The sequence below is a fragment of the Pseudoliparis swirei genome, chromosome 19, assembly GCF_029220125.1.
Source record: "Pseudoliparis swirei isolate HS2019 ecotype Mariana Trench chromosome 19, NWPU_hadal_v1, whole genome shotgun sequence".
Taxonomy (NCBI): Eukaryota; Metazoa; Chordata; class Actinopteri; order Perciformes; family Liparidae; genus Pseudoliparis; species Pseudoliparis swirei.
Genome location: NC_079406.1, coordinates 2,488,560 through 2,509,237, shown reverse-complemented (window position 1 = coordinate 2,509,237; position 20,678 = coordinate 2,488,560). Strand labels below are relative to the sequence as shown.

The 20,678-nt window shown below is 46.6% G+C and overlaps 1 protein-coding gene across 1 annotated transcript in view; it reads right to left on the bottom strand.

Moving 5' to 3' along the window:
* Positions 1–20,678, bottom strand: part of gria1a (glutamate receptor, ionotropic, AMPA 1a) — a 75,360-nt gene that overhangs the window by 448 nt on the left and 54,234 nt on the right. The window contains 6 exon segments of the mRNA XM_056439002.1: positions 3–39; positions 41–94; positions 2,427–2,561; positions 8,019–8,133; positions 16,521–16,768; positions 17,305–17,503. Of these exon segments, the coding sequence (XP_056294977.1) occupies positions 3–39; positions 41–94; positions 2,427–2,561; positions 8,019–8,133; positions 16,521–16,768; positions 17,305–17,503 (788 nt within the window).

Below are 20,678 nucleotides of genomic sequence, written 5' to 3'. Positions count from 1 at the left end.
AGTCGTGGGCGAGGATTCGCCCGTTCTCTCCGCCGCTCCCGTTGCCGCTCATCCTGGTCAGGGTGGAGCAGCGCATGGCGTCGTTGATGGATTGCTGTCGGGAAGAAGAAGAAAAAACAGGAAGTTGAGTCCTGGTCGGTTTACACGGCGGGTTTTTGGGAGTCCGACACACACGCATGCAGAGAAACAAGTCGAGAGCTATAGCGGCGCCAAGATGAAACAAAAAACGTCTTTTAGCCACGCTGTCGGAGAAAAAACGTCTTTTAGCCACGCTGTCGGAGAGCAGCGATGAGATACGCAGCTTCTCCGTCTTCACGAGCAGCTGTTGGCGTCGCTCTGTGACCGTGGCGAGCAGAAGGAGCCCGGAGGAGGCGCAGGGCGCCGGCTGGCTTCCCCCCTCCGGATCCCGGCCCGGGAGATACGGACGCTCCGCTTTGAGGAGCAGAGGGAAGCGAGGGCAGTGAGAAGGGAGGCGCTTCACTCATCGGCTCAAGAGCTCCGGTCTCCAGTCCGGAGCAATGAAAGCCACTGGGCGACATCACCATGTGTGTGTGTGTGTGTGTGTGTGTGTCCCGTATTCTACCGGTGATTAAATTGGGGCGTATCTGGTGAGCGCTGCAGCTGCGGGGACATCGGAGAATGAACACCGGCCTCTGATTGGTACGGCGTGGATGTTTCTCACGGTCGAACCGATTCACGTGGAAGAGCCCCCTCCTCGTCTTCGCTTCTTCTTCTTCTTCTTCTTCTTCTTTCTCTTTCGTTGCCGTTTACACGAAGAGGCTTTTTCATTTCGACGCCTAACAAGCTACGATATTTATTCACAAGCAACACCTCCGGACTGCAGGTCCGTGCACACGCGACAGGTGTACCGCTGGCGGCGGAAGCAGAGATGGAACACATGTGAGCCGGACGGGGAACAGATAAAGGATGTGCACCACGATGGGCCCTGAGATTGCGAGACAGTCAGCAAAAAAACAGAGGAGGAAGAGGAGGAGGAGGAGGAGGAGCAGGGGGAGCGACAGAGGGAGGTAAGAGGTGCCACTGTAATTCAAATTGCCTTCACACCTGTGGAATGTGTGCGATGCGAGATTATTTTTAACGACGGTGGAAATGGGATTTGAGTGCAGGCTGAACTGGAATTTAAAAAAGTGTCATGTAAATCTAAGATTTTATATTATCTACCGTTAAAAATGACACATTTATATGAACATGAAGTCAATACAACAGTGTAAAGGGTTGCCATCTAAAAGGCTAACGCTAAAGATGCTGTGTGCTAATAACCCCGTGAAGGACGGACCCTGTTAGTCTTGTTACCATGACAACAGCGGTAAAAGAAAGTGTCACGTAAATCTCAGTGTTTAGATTTTATAGGATCTACTGTTAAAAATGACACATTTATACACAGTGTAAAGGGTTGCCATCTGAAGGTTAACGCTAAAGATGCTATATGCTAACAACCCCGCGAAGAAATGACCTGTTAAATGACGACAGCGCTAACAATCGAAGCGTTTAGAATTTAAATGATCTAGCATTAAAAATGAGATATTTATATCATATTATATGTTAATGTGTATATGTAACATGTGTAGTGAATATAATGCAGTGTAAAGGGTTACCATCTAAAGATGCTATAAGCTAACGACCCCGCGAAGAAATGACCTTTTAGCCTTGTTGCTATGACAACGACAGCGCTATGAAAAAGTGTAAATATAAGTGTTTAGATTTCATACGACACATTTATATCGACACGTAGTCAATCTGACCGCGTAAAGGGTTGCCGTCTGAAAGGTTAACGCTAAAGATGCTAAACGCTAACAAACCCGCGAAAGGAACGACCCCGTTTGCCTTGTCGCCGTGACAACCGCAGCGCAATAAAAAAAATGTCATGTAAAATTGTAAAGTGTTTAGATTTCACCCGACACATTTACACGCGGCGCGAAGGGTTTCCATCCGAAAGGTTAACGCTCCAGATGCTTCATGCAAACAACCCGACGAGGAACGACCCCGTTAGCCTTGTTGCCGTGACAACCGCGGCGCCCGCGGCCGCCAGACGGCGAGGAAACAGGCGTGAGGGCAATTTTAGAATCAAGTGGCTGAACAACACGGCGGGAGGCGGAGCAGCTGGAGGCAGAGAGGCACTGCGGTGGAAGCCGTGAGAGGTTAGATGGGCGGGCGGGGGTGAGGAGGCGGATGACATCATCATCAACATCATCATCATCATCATCATCATCACCATCGGCGTGGTCGTTTTCCTACCCCGTGGCTGTGCTCTATATCTTAACAGTGTTGTTGGCGTACAGGCCGTAGCTCTGCAGCTCTGTGTAGGGGGCGCTAGCGCCGCCGCCGCCGCCGCCGCCGCCGCCGTCTAAGGCGGCGCAGTGAAAGGCCTGAGCGGCGGAGGCGGCGGCGGCTCGCGCGGTGGACACCTTCATTCGGCGCGACTCGGTCCGGGACTTGTAGCAGAACTCCACCAGCGCCACCAGCATGGCGAGGCCCAGGCCGCCGATCAGGATGTAGAACACGCCCGCCACGTTGCTGAGGCTCAGGGCGCTCGTCTTGTCCTGGGAGTCGATCGGTGAGGGAGCGATAGTGGAGACGAGAACACAGCTTCACACACACACACACACACACAGGACCACAGACTGAGGGCACACACACACACACACACACACACACAGGACCACAGACTGAGGGCACACACACTTGCCCGTACACACACATATTAAGTTGTACTAACAGGGATTCAAATGCAAACACACACACACACACACACACACACACACACACACCTACACACACACACACACACACACACACTCACACACACACACACACACACGTATTAAGTTGTACTAACAGGGATTCAAATGCAAACACTCACACACACACACTCACACACACACGCACACACACTCACACACACACACACACACACACACACACACACACACACGTATTAAGTTGTACTAACAGGGAATCAAATGCAAACACTCACGCACACACACTCTCACTCGCACACACACACACTCACACACATACTCACACACACTCACACACTCTCACACACACGTACACACACGTACACACACGTATTAAGTTGTACTAACAGGGAATCAAATGCAAACACTCACGTGCACACTCTCACTCACACACACACACTCACACACACATACTCACACACACTCACACACTCACACACACTCACACACACGTATTAAGTTGTACTAACAGGCAATCAAATGCAAACACTCACGCGCACACACTCTCACTCTCACTCACACACACACACAGTTTACATTAGTCTCACAAAGAATAAGTAAAGAACACGTATATAAAAGTTCAAAGGACAAGACACACATTAATGACGCCGGACAAACATGAAACATCAACGATGAAACACTTCTCAAAGCCTGTCTCACAAAGTAATGTTTCATATAAGTTAGCTGGATAACTTTGGAAGCAACTCTGGCTCTTCAGTAGCGAGAGTAATGCTAGCAGCATCCCTACGGGGTCCCAGGAGGGACAAAATACTCATATCAAGCTACAATGAGAGAGAGAGAGCACACAGTAAATAAGATACTTTGATCCATCGGAGGTATTATTTTGGATATATATATATACATATATAAATATATGTATATATATATAAAAATATATATAAATAAATATATATATATGTGTGTCTTCCTCTCTGGCTATAAAAAACAGGGCTTTTAAAAAGTACAGAGTACTTTTAAAAAGCCTTTATTAAAATCTGCTGCTTATAACTTTGCTTTGGTTAAATGTCAAATTCATGTTTCATCTTTGCAGGAACAGAGAATTAAATAATATATAAATAATACTCTTAAAAAGTGTGTTTTACCAAACGGTGATCAGCCTTTTTAATAATAATTTTTAAAAAGGATTTTTGGTCACGGGCCTTTATTAAGTTATTTATTTAGTATTTTACTAATACTATTTCTGCAGTTCTATTCTCAACACAAATGAAATAGTTCGATGTTCAGTTTCTTTCTTCATAAGAGAAAAATACATATTAAATATATTCAAACTATTATATGATATAGATGTATATATTAATATATATATATTAATATATATACATATATTTAACATATATATTAATATATATATATTAATCTATTAATATATATTAATATATATATATATATTAATATATATATATATATATATATTCAAATGTCAGCCTATAGTTGCTTTGTGAGACAGTCATGACATAATGAAACAAATATAACGATCAAGAGTTTCTAATAATCACACATGTTTAAACATCCCAACAAAGCCTGTGTTAAACCCTCACGTCACCCCAAACAGAGGTTTACAGGTAAGGTGTGTCAACACATGCACTCATGCAACAACGGCACATCTTTTTAGTTTCACATCGCTCCACATTCATAGGTCGTTATTCTCTGTCTTGATGGCTCTTACATTCATGTCTATTTATAGGGTGTAATTAAATGGGCTCATTGAGACTTAAATCAGTCAACATTAAAGGGCTCTCATGGAACAATCGCTGTAATGAGGACGCTATTTCATGTGAATCTGATTGAGGGATTGAGGGCACGCGGCACGCTGTTTGTTCCGTGAGGATGGTTTTCACTTTATTGTGTCTCTACTTCTTACAATAAGGTTTTTATTCAGGTCTTTAAAAAAAAAATGCATACTTTTTTTTAACCCCAAGGGCGAAATTTTTATTTAAATGCATTTATTCTGCATTTTTGGGCAAACAATATCGAGATTCAGTGGCATTGTTGAATGTAAATTTGGGTTTTTACGTGCGTCAAACTAGGAGCTGTGGAGGACTGAGGAGTTTGCAGGTTTTATCCATCAAACGCGACCAAGTTGTCAAACCATTTCCTTCTAATATCCTCCTGGGAACTGAGGGGAAATAGTGTATTCCAACTTTCCTACCTCTTTAGAGTTAATTAAACATCTTACAATTTAAACATTTTAATTAATTTACACGTATCCCCCGGAGCTGTATTCACCAAGGTTCCTAGTGTTGGTCCTAGAGGCCGAATGTTTGGGAATAAATAGTCTCTCTGTGTGTGTGTGTGTGTGTGTGTGTGTGTATTTGTGTGTGTGTGTGTGTGTTTTAAAACCCATTAAAACCAACCAATGGAAACAGCCACTAATGAAGTGTCCCTCACAGCTAATGCCTGTCGAGAGTCGCAGAGTTGGAGTTGTTTTGAGGAGCTTGGGGAGATTTTCAAGCAGATGAAAAAAAAATAGTGCTGCAAATAATAAAGCAGCACCCACATTCAGGGTGAGAGCCACACGTGTTTTATTTAATAAACCAGAATTTCAGGAAAGTTTAAAGTGTACTTTCTGAATTTAGGAATAATTTATGTTCATGGCGGACGCTCCCTGGACGGAGATTTAAAGACGTCATGACAGCAGCAGGTGGAAAACAAGGAGCTGCATTTGGCACGAGAGCTCATAGTTTTTCTACAATCATATTGTAACATATCGTAACATATCGTAACATATCGTAACATTTCGTATCATGTATTATATCGTAACATATCGTATGATATCGTAACATTTTGTAACATATTGTATCATATCGTATCATATCGGAAAATATCGTAACATGTTGTATAAAGTCGTATTATATCGTAACATATCGTAACATTTTGTAACATATCTTATCCTATCGTATCATATCGTAAAATATTGTAAAATGTCGTATAAAGTCGTATTATATCATAACATACCGTAACATATCGTATCGGATTTAAAATTAATCTAAAGTTATGTGAGCGGATTGCAAAGATGTTCCTGACTGCAGTGCATTCTGGGTAAATCTCCTAAAGTGAAAGGCGCTGCGTTCCCTGGACTCTCTCAGCCCTCACGGCCCGCGGTCTGACGCTTCTGTGCTCCAGTATCAAAAAGATCTGAGCGGAGGGGAAAGGAAGAACAAGTATATATATTGCTGTGGCAGAGTGACAGGTGTCCGCATCCACACCTGCACACGCGATAGAGACGGAGAGTTTTGGATTATCATAAGAGGCAGAATGCAAAACTCAAAGTTCAATCATCATCCATCTTTCTCTTGTTTCTTTCTCTAATTATTTCTCTCTGGGAAGGAGTCGTAAATTGCTTTTCAGACCGATTCATATTCAATCTACATACATAAATCTTGAGGTTATCAGCGCACTTGATCGTCTGCTGTGTGTGTATGGGACATCTATTTTTGGTATATATTATATTGCCCATATATATATATATAAACATTAATGCACCACACAATATTTATTCACACATTAAATCTCTGAAAACACAAACTCAGAGGGGGAATAGACACAAGAGCAGCACCAGAGTACTGGCCCGAATATACAACCATGTTTTTAGCTTTTTATGGCGTCTAATGTTAGCAAACCCCCCCGGACAGATATTGCTGTAAAATGGATATTACTGAGACGTTATGACCCCGCTCCTCGATTCTGTACTCACGGTTAGTTACACGATGCTCCAGCATTTTAATTGGCTGCCGTTCAGCCGAAGCTACGCTCTCTCCCCCGCCGCCTCATGCTAACGTTACAGCAGGAAGAAAGTACAGAGCTAACGGAGGTTGGCTGACGACTTTCACCGTTTGCTGTTAATTTGACCTGGTTGAATATATATATTTATATATTTAAAAGTATATATATATATATTTATATACAGTATATACATATTTATTTATATATATATATATAAATATATATATACATATATATATACATACAAATGTTTATGTATATATATATATACATACATATTTATATATAAATATATATATATATATATATAAAATCATCACTTTAAAAAAATCTAACTGTTAATTCAAAAGCTGCAGTCAAAAGGGATTTGAGTAAATTTGTTTGTTTTACTATTGATGCATTAATTTAACATCATTTTCAATTAATTAACAAATTCATCCGAACGTGTACATTAAAGCTACCTCTCTAAAAATATTGAGTGTTGATTTTTTTTGTCTTTATTTCAATGTGCAAAACATTTTAAAAGCGTCTGCCTACATGTTGTTTGGGGTGCATGTCTCATATTTGAAATCCTTCTATCCTCCCCAAAAAAGTGCGTTGCAAAAATGTGTCTTATATTTGGGCCACTACGGTGGTACTCTGTAAAACACACCACATATTGATCGGAGGCAGAGGGCTGGGCTTGGGATCTGGTCTAGGATCAGGTCTAGGATCAGGGCTGGGGGGTGCTGGCGGGGGGGGGGTGAGGGTGTGCTGTGAGGTGATACAGGTTTTTTTGGGGGTGGGGGGGTGTGTGCTGTGAGGTGATACAGGTTTTGGGGGGCGGGGGGGGTCGGAGACTGACCTTTCTTCCGGAGTCCTTGCTGCCACACTCTCCTTTATCGTACCACCATTTGTTTTTCAGTTTGTCTAAGATGGCCTGCTCATTGAGTTTCAACACCGCTAGGTTTACCGGGATTCTTCGGAACCGTGAGGGAATAATAACATAAATAACATATTATATCACCATGTTATTTTATGTTGTTCATTCAGAGACACAGAGCAGCAAATACATCAATGCTTCAGCTCGCTGCACGATACAAAAATACACTTTTCACACACACCCACGCACGCACAGCACAAACATCATTAGACACAAAGTGATATGCGTTAATACTCCATCTATCTCTGCTTGGCTCGCTCCCTGAGGGAATGGATGTGTATTACTATATCACTTTGGGTAGCCGGCACGCCGCGTACCCTCCACCGGGCGCAACACGGACGTCTCAGGTGTAAGAGGTAAATCACCAGGGATCAATTTGAAGTCATCCACATTCATTTTGTGATGATTCCCCCCCCCTACAATCCCCATTTTGACTCTGTTAACCCTTCGCACACCGCGGGGACATCACGTGTTGCTGGAGCGGTGGTGTAGCGTAGGCCTGCCGGCTACCCCTCCCCTCCTATCCCCACGACCCTCCGCCCTGGGGGTTGGGGGGGGGGTCACCATGCAGGGTTCATCAAACTGGCTCTGACCTTGGAGTCCCCGCCCCCGCTGCCGCACTCTCCCTTGTCGTACCACCACTTGTTTTTCAATTTGTCCAGTAGGCCCTGCTCGTTCAGTTTTAACACTGCCAGGTTTACTGGGTTTCTTGGAGATAACGTACACAAACGAGAGCCGTTAGGAAAGACACCCGACGGGGGGACAGATGTAGAGAGAGAGAGAAGTCGTGCGGTGGCGGTGATCATGGAGGGAAAACATCGGCTTCGTGTGGAGAGAGTCCTGCGTGCGTGGCGACTGACGTGAAGCAGGAGTGAGAGTCGGTGGTGTTTCTGAAATGGAGCTGAAATGCTGAGCGGCCATACGGCGGTGGAGTTTTACCAAGCAGAGGCCTCGAGGTGGAGACGCACTGGATGAGGAAGTCTGTCTAGAGCAGGGAGGTCCAACTCCTTTTCACCGTGGGCCACATCAGCGTCACGGCCGCCTCTTAAAGGGCCGGTTACCTGAAACGCTTTATAAACTACTCAAACGTATCGTGAAATAACTCTCTTTGCATTTGATTGTTGTTGTTTTTTTGTGAAGAAATATTGTACATAAGAACATTTCTCTAATATTATCACTGTGGCAGTGGGGGGTGTGTAGGCTCGGCTGCAGAGTGGGTGGAGCGGGGGTGTGGTTCAGGGAACGGTGTCTGATTGTCATCAGCTGGTCTGATGGGTAATTAGTCCAGCTGATGACAAACTGTGTTTTGTGTATCTGTGAGGCTTGGTCTTTAAAGGAGCTGGATGGACTGAAGACGGGGTGGAGTGCTGAGCAGAGACGCTGTCTTGGTCTAGACGAATAAAAGATATTGCCAAACATCCCCCCCGACTACTCCGTTCATGATGCTTATAGGGAGAACCTACTGGTGACGGCTAGCAACGTGTCACACTGGAGCCAAACGTGAAGCCCTTTCTTGGAAGAAAAAAAAGATATATATATTTTTAAAGCACATGGAGAGCAGCCAGCAACACTCCGACCGACCCAGCTTTTGATGGCGCTGGGTCAGATGCTGGAGGATGGCAGCTATACAGCGGGACCAGGCAATTTGGGAGGCGAACGGGAACTCCTGGCCCAGGCAGAGAGGCAGGGAGGAGCCCTGGGCGCTCGCCGCCCGGACAGCTGCGCTCCACCAAACCCTCCACCGACAGCGCGGCGATTACCAGCGCGTGCGGCGTCATCGATCGGCTGGGACTGACTCGCAGGACCACCAGCGGAGGTTCGGGAGGCAACGCTGGGACCCAGGACGGTTTTTGCCTGCGCGCAACGCTGAAGGCCGCCACCAGATGGCTACAGCCGGGAACTCGGGGCGGCGCGGCGGTGGAGAAGGTCGTTATGGAGCAGTTCGTGGAGGGCTGCCGACCGGAACAGCAGAGTGGGTCCTGTATCACGCCCCACGCCGCTGGAGGCCGCCATTGCGGCGGAGGATCACCTAGCGGTGCACCCGGCGGGCAGGTGGACAGCGACAGCTCACTGGCCCCGCCAGACCGGACGACTCCATACAGGCCCCAGCAACGGCGGCACCTTCCCAACCCACAGGTAGTCCTCAAAACCAGGGCAGGCGTGTTGGAGGTGCAGTCAGCCCGGTCACATCCCTTGTGTGTGTCCGCTGATGGGGGTGTGCCAGGCGATCCGGGTTGCGGCTCTCCAACACCCTCCCCAGGTCCGGGGCGACCGACATGCAGCGTGCAAGAGAATCAGGGGTATACATCAGGCAATGGTGGATTCCGCTGTACACAGTCGATGATCCACCAGAGCCTGGTTTCGACCAGGGCATTGGTGGAGTTATTGTGGGTGACGACAAGGTGAGTGCATGGGGACACTGACGAGTATCCCATAGTGTCAGTGGAGATTAGATGGGACGGGGGAAAAGCATAACGTGAAGGTTGCGGTTAGCTCCGCACGCACCCTTAATCTTGGGAACCGATTGGCTTTGGCAAGGGCTTTGGCAAGTTAATGGGGAAGGCTGGGGGTGCGTTCACGACTGACAGGGTCATGCGGTGTGTGCCGTGCTCAGCGGTGACGCGAGGTTGTCCGACACTGCAGAGGGGGGGGGGACGGGAGCCCCTCCCTAGACTCCCTCGGCCCCGAGTTTCACTCCATGGAAGATTTTCCACTCGAGCAGTCTCGGGATGATACTCACGCTCAGCCTTTGACCAAGTGATCGAATTGATGGTCAGCTGGCGCCCTGGCGCAGCGCAGACCTATCCGCACTTCACATTGATCAGGGACAGACTGTACAGAGTGAGCCGTGACACTCACACAGGGCAGGAAAGCACCCAGTTGCTGGTGAGAGCCGCCCGGAAATGGTTTTCCAGGCGGCTCACTATAACCCGATGGCTGGTCACATGGGATATGATAAAACTCTGGACGGATAATGACCCGATTCTATTGGCGGGCATCCGGGCGGATGTCGCCCGTTGTGTGCGTCCTGCCGGACTGTCAATTGGTAAACCCCGGCCATTCGAGGCACCTTTGCGCCCACTGCCATTAATGGACGTTCCATTAGAGCGAATCGCGATGGACCTCATCGGGCCATTTCACCAGTGCACGCGGATATCGCTGTGTGTCTTTCTCGATCGTGACGCCGAACACGACACCCCGGAGGAAGGCGCTGCGCATTTTCTGCGCAAAGAGTGTTGGCGCGCTTGTTTTTCAGGTCCCTCCAGTCGAATCTCGAAGAGATTCTGACGGACCAGGGCACCCAGTTCATGTCAAGAACACTGAGAGAACTATACGGGTTACTGGGCATCAAGTCTATTCGGACCAGTGTGTACCACCCACAGACCGACGGTCTGGTGGAGCGTCTGAATAAGACTTTGAAGTCCATGATCCGTAAATTTATTAATTGATATGACGTAATTGGGATAAATGGCTTGACGCTCTGTTGTTTGCAATGCGGGAGGTTCCCAGGCCTCCACGGGATTTTCTCCCTTTGAACTTTTGTTCGTCGGCAGGACTCCACGGGGGTGCTCGACCTCATTAAAGAAAACTGGGAGGAGGGCCGAGCACCAGTAAAAACGAGATCCAACACGTCCTGGACCTGCGAGCAAAGCTCCACACCCTGGGTCAGCTGTCACGTGAGAATTTGCTCCAGGCCCAGGAGCGTCAGCAGCGGCTGTACAACAGAGGTGCCAGGCTGAGACAATTCACACCGGGAGAGAAGGTACTTGTATTGCTTCCTTCTTCCAGCTCTAAACTCCTCGCCAAGTGGCAAGGGCCCTTTGGTCACACGGCACAGTGGGGATGTTGACTATGAGGTGGTGCGTTCTGATAGGGGCGGAGCTACACAGATTTACCACCTCAACCTCCTAAAAGCATGGAGGGAGGCGGAGTCTGTTTCTCTGGTGTCCTCGGTATCTGAGAGAGAGGAGCTGGGGCCTGAGGTCCCAAAATCCACCAATCCGGCCTCGCTCCTTTGTGAAGACAGTCTCTCCGGGACCCAGAAAACAGACATTGCCCGGTTGCAAAAGCAGTTTGCTGATGTGTTTTCTCTCCTTCCAGGACGCACAAACCTCATAGAGCACGAGATTGAGACTCCTCCGGGCGTGACAGTGCGGTTACGACCCTACAGGTTACCTGAACACAAGAGAAAGGTGGTTCAGCGGGAATTAGCGGCAATGCTGGAGATGGGGGTAATAGAAGAATCCCACAGTGCCTGGTGTAGTCCCATTGTTCTTGTGGTCAAGAAGGATGGGTCTATACGGTTCTGCGTGGACTATCGCAGGGTGAATGAGGTGTCACGGTTCGATGCTTACCCAATGGCCCGGGTCGACGAGCTCCTGGACCGACTGGGCACTGCGTGTTTCTTTACGACACTGGATTTAACCAAGGGCTACTGGCAGATTCCTCTGTCGCCAGAGTCTAAGGAAAAAAAGCCCTCTCCTCTCGTTTTGTTTTACCCAATCACACGCTTCCCTTTGGGTTGTTGGGCCCGGCGGCCCCGCCACCTTTCAACGCCTCATGGACCGGGGTGCGCGTCCGCCGAGACAGCGCGGCCGGGTGCCGCCCGCTGCATATCTGACCGCCTACCTGGATGATGTGATCATACACAGCACCACCTGGGCGGAGCATGTGCAGCAGGTGGCGGGTGCTGGAGTCCCTGAGGCAGGCGGGCTACGGCCCACCCGGGAAGTGTGCAGTTGGACGGAGGGAGTACGGTATCTGGGGTACCACTTGGGCGCCGGGCAGGTGCGGCCTCAGGTGGACAAGACCGCCGCCATCGCAGCCTGCCCGGCCCAAGACTAAAAAAGAGGTGAGGCAGTTTTGGGGCTGGCGGGCTATTACAGGCGGTTCATCCCGAACTTTGCGGAGCTGACCAGCCCCATGACTGACCTGACCCGAAAGGTGCCTCAGATCCGTCCAGTGGGCGGTGCCAGTTGGCGTTTGAGGAGGTAAAGCAAGCTCTCTGTGGGAACCACTCCTTCACACACCTAACTTCTCTCCTTACTCTGCAGACCGATCGCCGAACAGAGGGCTGGGGCGTTTGTCCCAGCAGGTAGGGGTTTGACCGCCCGTGCTGTACATCAGCCGCAAGCTATCGGAGAGGGAGGCAGGTACAGCACGGTGGAGAAGGAGTGCCTCGCCATCCGGTGGTCGACTCCCCGCGCTACTACCTCCTGGGAACTCATTCACCCTCTGGTCGGACCACGCCCGCTCAATGGCTCCACCGCATGAAAGATATCAGCCCGACGCTCAATCACTCGGTGGTATCTGGCTTTACAGCCTTTTAATTTCAAGGTGATCCATAGGCCGGGACACAGATGGTGGGCGACTTCGTGGACTTCCTCTCCCGCTCTCATGGGGGAGGGGGTAGGGTAGGCCGGATGTTGCCCCGGCCTAAGTCGGGCGGTGGAGGTATGTGGCAGTGGGGAGTGTGTAGGCTCGGCTGCAGAGTGGGTGGAGCGGGGGTGTGGTTCAGGGAACGGTGTCTGATTGTCATCAGCTGGTCTGATGGGTAATTAGTCCAGCTGATGACAAACTGTGTTTTGTGTATCTGTGAGGCTTGGTCTTTAAAGGAGCTGGATGGACTGAAGACGGGGTGGAGTGCTGAGCAGAGACGCTGTCTTGGTCTAGACGAATAAAAGATATTGCCAAACATCCCCCCCGACTACTCCGTTCATGCTTATAGGGAGAACCTACTGGTGACGGCTAGCAACGTGTCACAATCACATACATCCATTTCATTTGAAACCTTCAAAATAAAAGCACAGGATATTTTTCAGAGATTTCTTCCAAGAAAAGGGGATCATGTCTTTCAAGCCGTCAGGGGGCCACACAAAATGACGTGGAGGGTCGTATTCGGCCCGCGGGCCTTGTGTTTGACATCACAGGTCTAGACCACAGGTGTCAAACACAAGGCCCGCGGACCAAATCCGACCCGCCACATCATTATACTTGGCCCCCTGATAGCTTGAAAGACATGATCCCCTTTTCTTAAAGACATTTCAGAAAAATATCCTGTGCTTTTATTTTGAAGGTTTTAAATTAAATGGAGTTATGTTATAATATTAGAGGAACATGTGCCATTTTTCTACACTGAAATGAACAATAATCAAATGCAAAGAGAGTTATTTTACAATATGTTTGGTAGTAGTTACATTTATACATTATATGAATATATTTATACGGCGTTTCAGTTACTACCCGTTGAGTGGCGGCCGTGATGCTGATGTGGCCCACGGTGAAAATGAGTTTGACCCCCCAGAGGTCTAGAAGGTAATTTCTTTTTCGGTGGCGCTGTGGTAAATAATCTATTAATATTCAACCAACAACACACACTGCAGACATCGGCTGTCACGGTTTTAACTGTCAGGTTCGATTCAACAAGTTGATGTCAGCTCATCCAACGCATCTCCCCAAGGGGTGCTCGTTCCCTCTGTGTGTGTGTGTGTGTTCCTACAGCTGACTGGCTGTGGACAAAGACTCCCCCCCCCCTCTCCCCCTGGATCACATGAAAAAGGCTCAATCTGCAATCAGAATTTGCATTAAGGAAGTGAAGATGACAGATTTGCCTTTTGCACTCAAATCAGAGGCAACTCTTCTTCACGGTGATATTTTAGTTTTGGTGATATTTTGGTTTTGGTGATGTTTTGGTTTTGGTGATGTTTTTCCTTTTTGAGTCTTTTTTCCCCCCCCAAAAAACCTGGGCGCACCACACAGCTGTAGGGAACACAGGTCTCCTGGGAGCTGGCGACACTTCTAGTTTCTTTCTCGGGCCCAGTGGGAGCAGAACGGAAGAAGAAGAAGAAGATCATCGCCCGGACACAGGAATATGAATATGAACGAACATCAACATGGGAACGAGACTAAGACGCTCCACAACAGAGCCACGTGTCACATGTGATGCTTTGCAGGAACTCTTTGAAGTCACTGGACACTCACTGACGTCTGATCCCACGAGAGGAGCTCTTTTAATTTAGACTTCGACTTTCAATCTCTCTAAGTTATCTTCCTTAACTTCAACACTTTACACCAGCTACCTGTCGACGAAAAACTCAGTGTCAGACATCTGTGAATGGCCAGAGAATAACACACATCAGAGAGAGAGAGAGAGAGAGACAACAACATCCCACTGCTACTGCGTGTTGTCGGGTCGGACAGCGTTTATCGCTGGAGGAAACGTTCGTTCACACGAAATTTAAATAGAGATTCTGAGTAAGACATACGGGACATTTTCTCGTCGCCGTCTTCTGACCTTTTGGCCGTCGCCGAAGGTGGAACCCCAAATCTGCAGCATCTGGCTCCTTTCATTCAAACGAATGAGGCCTGTTAGCTGCTGCTCTCTCTCTCTCTCTCTCTCTCTCTCTCTCTCTCTCTCTCTCTCTCTCTCTCTCTCTCTCTCTCTGCAACCACACCATTGTGGATGGGAAGTTGTTGAAGGGGTTAATGCAATATGAAAAGACAGCTGCTGGGTCTCGGACGTGGACGGCGGTAGAAAGTACATTCGGTTTGAATGATCGTTTACATCAGTTTTCACATCGACATATGAGTTAGACTCTGTGAGCCTTGGCAGAAGAGGCAGAGCGGCCATCTGGATGTCGCCCTTCAGGCCGGGATCGGTACTGCGCTCACAAAGAATGAAAGGAATGGAGGCAGGGTTCTTGTTTTTTTTGCGTGAAATTACGTGTTTCTTATGTTTTTTTGTGTGTAACTACGTGTTTCTTGTGTTTTTTGTGTGTAACTATGTGTTTCTTGTGTTTTTTGTGTGTGTAATTATGTGTTTCTTGTGTTTATTTGTGTGTGTAATTATGTGTTTCTTATGTTTTTTTGTTTGAGACTGTATTTCTTGTGTTTTTGTGTGTAATTATGTGTTTCTTGTGTTTTTTGTTTGTAACTATGTGTTTCTTGTGTTTTTTTGTGTGTAATTATGTTTTTCTCATGTTTTTTGTGTGTGTTATTATGTGTTTCTTATGTTTTTTTGTTTCTCTGTGTTTCTTGTGTTGCTGTCTGTCTCGACCAGGTCACCCTCGAAAAAGAGATTTATTATCTCAATGGGACTCACCTGGTTAAATAAAGGTTTGATAATAAAACATGTTAAATAAATCCTTCTTTCTAGGGCCCCGTTTGTTGGGGAGGGGGACGTTTGCCGGTTTGAGGCGATGCTTCAGTTTCAGAAGCAGATCCATAAAGGCGTCATGTGATCACAGCAGGACGTGTTGCTCACAGAGTGCTCACTCTCTACTTTACACTTCTGCTCGGCTCACAAGTCGGCTATGAAAAGGCGAGCGGCATGCACACACACACACACGCACACACACACACACACACACGTGGGCATGATGAACACGTATACAGCAGTGGTTCCCAAACTTTTTTTGTCCAAATGGTCCATGCTGAATTATTATTGAAATAACAACTTTTTGTGACCCCTCCATCTGTGCTTTTTCCAAATAATATAATTACTTGGCAATCACTTTTAATTAAACCAGATCGCTCCATCAGACAAAAAACTCATAATTTTTTTTCAATCACTTTCACAGAACACAAATACAGTTCTAGCTGTACAAAAAATAACTAATATATGGCAAAAAATGAGCTTATTGTGGCTTCAATTAACCTGTTTTCACTGCATATTCTATCTAGATAATAAAATAAAGTGCGACTTGTGAAAAACTAAGGAAAAAAATTCAAATATTTGCCAATAAATAATTTTACTGAGAAACAAAACAAAACCAGTGCAGATGTGTGTGAGTCATCACGCGTTATCATTATTATACGCTGCAATGAGCTTTCCACGACACGGGGTCGCAGGGTTCATACGACTGTAATGCCTCAACGCTCCACTAGAGGGCCGCGCCCCAGAGTTTGAGAACCACTGAACTAAATGAAGTAGTATGAAATGGACACCGTGCGTTTCGATGTCCGAAAAAGATGTCTGAATAAATGATGAAATAAATGAGCTGGATGGACACACGGATGCTGCTCATGCACAAAGCTCCAATAAAAGCCCCTCGGAGGCTTTTATCCAGCGGGCGCCCGCAGTGGCAGGGGTTTACCTGAGGGGGGAGCCCTTGGGCGTGGCGATGCCGTAACCTTTAGAGTCCAGGTTCCCGCCCACCTTCATGGTGTCGCAGGGTTTCCTCTGCTCGATGTACTCGTTCATGGTGGACTCCAGCAGGTAGGCGTACTTGCCCTTGGACTTGCGGACCCTCATCACGCCCTCGTCCGTGGTCTTCACGAACACGAAGGGGTCCGCCGCCTTCATGTAGGACCACATCTTCTCGAACACGGCGATCTTCGACCTCTGGAAGACGAAAGAGTCGCGAACGAGAGTCGGCGTGAAAACGTCATGATCTTTTTCAGTTGTTATTTGGGCTGCTTTATTTTCATAAAGGGTTAAAACATTGAGTCTTTAAAAGTGTGAGTTCTTAGAGGGGATGTTTGGATACGGATACAGATATTAAAACTACACTGACAAGCAAAACATTCTGACATCGGAGGAGCTTTTAGCAGGAAACAAGCTAATTAATTTTATTTTAATTGATTGATAAATAAATTGACCATTATTTCCAGCTCCATATTTAAGGTTTTTATGCTTATTTAGGAAAGGTTATACTTTTAGTGGCGGAGTCTGCCATGGATTCAACAGGAAATGATGCATGTAATGCGTGACTTATTGTAATTATGTCTCATGTTTACTCTCCTTTGACTGCAGCAGCGCTGTCTTACGTTTCTGATAACGTTGACTTCCCCCGCCTTCACATTAAAAGCCTTCCCACGGGGTGCATTTTATTGTGAAGGCAGCTGCAGGAACGCCATCGGATCCTTTCTGTCTCTCACCCTGAAGAACTCTTTGGTGGAGCCGGCGTCCAGCGTCCCGTAGGCGATCTCCGTCTGCTTGGCCAGGTCCTCGGCGCTCTCGATCGGAGACACCATCCTCTCCACGGTCAGGAAGGCGGCCAGGTTGGCGGTGTAGGACGAGATGATGATGAGGGTGAAGAACCACCAGACTCCTCCCACGATGCGGCCGGACAGCGAGCTGGAAAACACACACGCAAAGACAACGATGGTAAATCACGTTGTTCGTGTACGACTCCCGGGCAATCAAGAAAATCAATCGAATAGTTAGTCCCTAATCTAAGATTTAGCATCTAATCTAGGAGTTAGTATATAATCAAAGAGTTAGAAACTGATCTAGGAGTTAGTCTCTAATCTAAAAGTTAAAATAGCATCTAAGAGTTAGTCTCTAACGTAAGAGTTAGTCTCTAATCTAAGAGTTAGACTCTAATGTAAAAGTTAGTATCTACTCTTAGAGTTAGTCTCTGATGTAAGAGTTAGTTTCTGATGTAAGAGTTAGTCTCTAATCTCAGAGTTAGTCTCTAATGTAAAAGTTAGTATCTACTCTTAGAGTTAGTCTCTGATCTAAGAGTTAGCCTCTGATGTAAGAGTTAGTCTCTAATCTAAGAGTTAGCCTCTAATCTCAGAGTTAGCCTCTGATGTAATAGTTAGCCTCTAATCTCAGAGTTAGTCTCTAATCTCAGAGGCTCTCCTCCCTCTCCTCCCTGTGAGAGTACGATATCTCCACAGAAGGCCGACTCAGCTCCGCCGCCACATTAATCTCACTTCAAGGAACATCTCCTCTATGTTTTAGGGATGCGCCACACACACATTCATTGTTAGGGATTAACGGCGGAGGAGAGAGACCACTTAGCGCTCTGCACTTTAAAAATGAATAAATAACCAACAACAACAACAACAACTCGATAATTTAAGAATCAAATCACGAGGCGTTACTTATTGAATCTGAAACAAAGGAAAAAGCGTATCGCCAAATGCAGCGTGAACATGAAAGAGGGATTAAGTATTAAAAGAAGAAGAAGAAGAAGAAGAAGGAGAAGAAGAAGTAGAAGAAGGAGAAGAAGCTGCAACATTATCATTTAAGATGCTTTTCAGATGATGGGCGGATGATGAAAGAGGATGCAGAGAGCTGTCTGTAGGATGTGTGTGTGTGTGTGTGAGAGTGTGTGTGTGTGGGTCTGTGTGTGTGTGTGTGTGTGTCTCTTGCAACATGCCTCTCCTGACAGCTCAGTGCATATTTAACACTTTCAGGTCAATGAGCTCAAACCATCCGGTGATTCATTATATTACATTAAATCCACTCTGCACCACACACCTCCCCCGAGAGACCAACACAGCTCTGTGTAACGTATACACACACACATATATATATATATATATGTATATATACATATATATATATAAATAAAATATATATATATATATACATATATACATATATTTATATACATATATATATACACATATATATATATAAATATATTGTGTCTTTCAAACTGTAAACAACAATGTAACATCTATAAATATCAAAGGATGAACGGCCCGGGTCATCAAACACGCTGACAGCGTTCAGAAGGTTGAGAGAGGGAGAAGGGGAAAGAGAGAGAGAGGGAGAAGGGGAACAAGAGAGAGAGAGGAAGAGTGAGGGAGAGAGAGGGAGAAGGGGAAATAAAGATCAAGAGGGAGAGAGGGAAGGAGAAAGAGAGAGAGAGAAGGGGAAAGAGAGAGAAGGGTAACGAGAGAGAAAGGGAAAGAGAGTGAAGGGGAAATAGAGAGGGAGAAGGGGAACGAGAGAGAGGCAGAAGGGAAAGAAGAGAGAGAGAGGGATGGAGAGAGAGGGAGAAGGGGAAAGAGAGAGAAGGGTAACGAGAGAGAGAGAGAAAGGGAAAGAGAGAGTGAAGGGGAAATAGAGAGGGAGAAGGGGAAAGAGTGAGAGGGAGAAGGGGAACGAGAGAGAGGCAGAAGGGGAAGAAGAGAGAGAGAGAGAGGGAGAAGGGGAGAGAAAAAGAAGGGGAAAGAGAGAGGGAAAGGAGGAGAAGGGGAAATAGAGAAAAGAAGGGGAAAGAGTGAAAGAGAGAGAGATGAAAAGTAAACTGATAGGACCAGAGGCTCTTGAGCTCTGACTGCCTCTGGCCTCCAGAGATGGCCGTAAACATCTGACCATCCTTCTTCTTCAATCCATTTCTCCCTTCCTCCTCATTTTCTCTTCTCCTCTGTTTCTCTCCTTTCTTGTTTCCCCCCCTTTCCTCTCCATCCACTGTTCTCCCCAGCCTGTCTGGAGGAGGAGGAGGAGGAGGAGGGGTGGGGGGGGGGGGAGGGGGGGCACAGGAGCTTGTTTGAACAATGGCCTATGCTTTTGGCCCTTACACTGATGCATTCAAGTATGCACAATGACACACACACACACACACACACACACACACACACACATACTCTTTCTTCCTGAAGACAAGGTGTGAGTTTGTTTGTGTGTGTGTGTGTGTGTGTGTGTTGTCTGTGCAAGAGAACAACCAGGTCACCGTTTACTGTGTGACTGAAAAAGACTGTGTGTGTGTGTATGTGTGTGTGAGTGTGTGAGTGTGTGTGTGAGTGTGTGTGTGTGTGTGTTCTCCCTAGCCGAGCCGAGCGTCTGGCACACTCCGACCTGTTTGTCTCCGTTTGAACTCGTCCTCCTGAGCGCCGCTGCTCGTACGCTCCTGCGTTGCCGTGGGTAACACATTAACTAAGCCGTCTTATTAAAGTACGGCACGTCTTACTTTCCCAGCACTGTAATCCCACATCGTTAAGGCAATGATTAATCAATTATTCACTCCTTCGCTTCTTTTATTGCACGATGAAGAGGAGGAATCGGGAGCAGCGACGTACAGAGAAACTGTAAAGCTCCAAAAACCTGAACAAACATCAAGATAGAAGTGTAGAATATAATAAATATAGTTATAATACAACTGATTTGAGTGACACGTGAGTGGGCGTGTACAATATGAATTATTGAAGTTAGTGCGATGAGATAAAACAGGTGCAGGAATGACACCCAAAGCCAAACAGCCAAATAATGAGCTGAGGGAAAACTGCAGAGTCGGGAGTTTAATATCTCCAAAAACCTTTAAAGACATCACTATGGGTGACGTGTAGAATATAACATATTATTTTATAATACCGGAGCAACTGATCAAAAAGTAAAACCTTGTTAAAAAGTTTAAGAATCACACGTTTTAGGCTCGATGGCATTGTCACAGATGTGTGGTCGACTGAAACCTCAAAGTTACTAATGTGTAACCCCTGTTCTCACTATGGCGGAAGTGTAGAATATAATAAATAATGATATAATACCGGAGCAACTGATTAAAAATGAATAC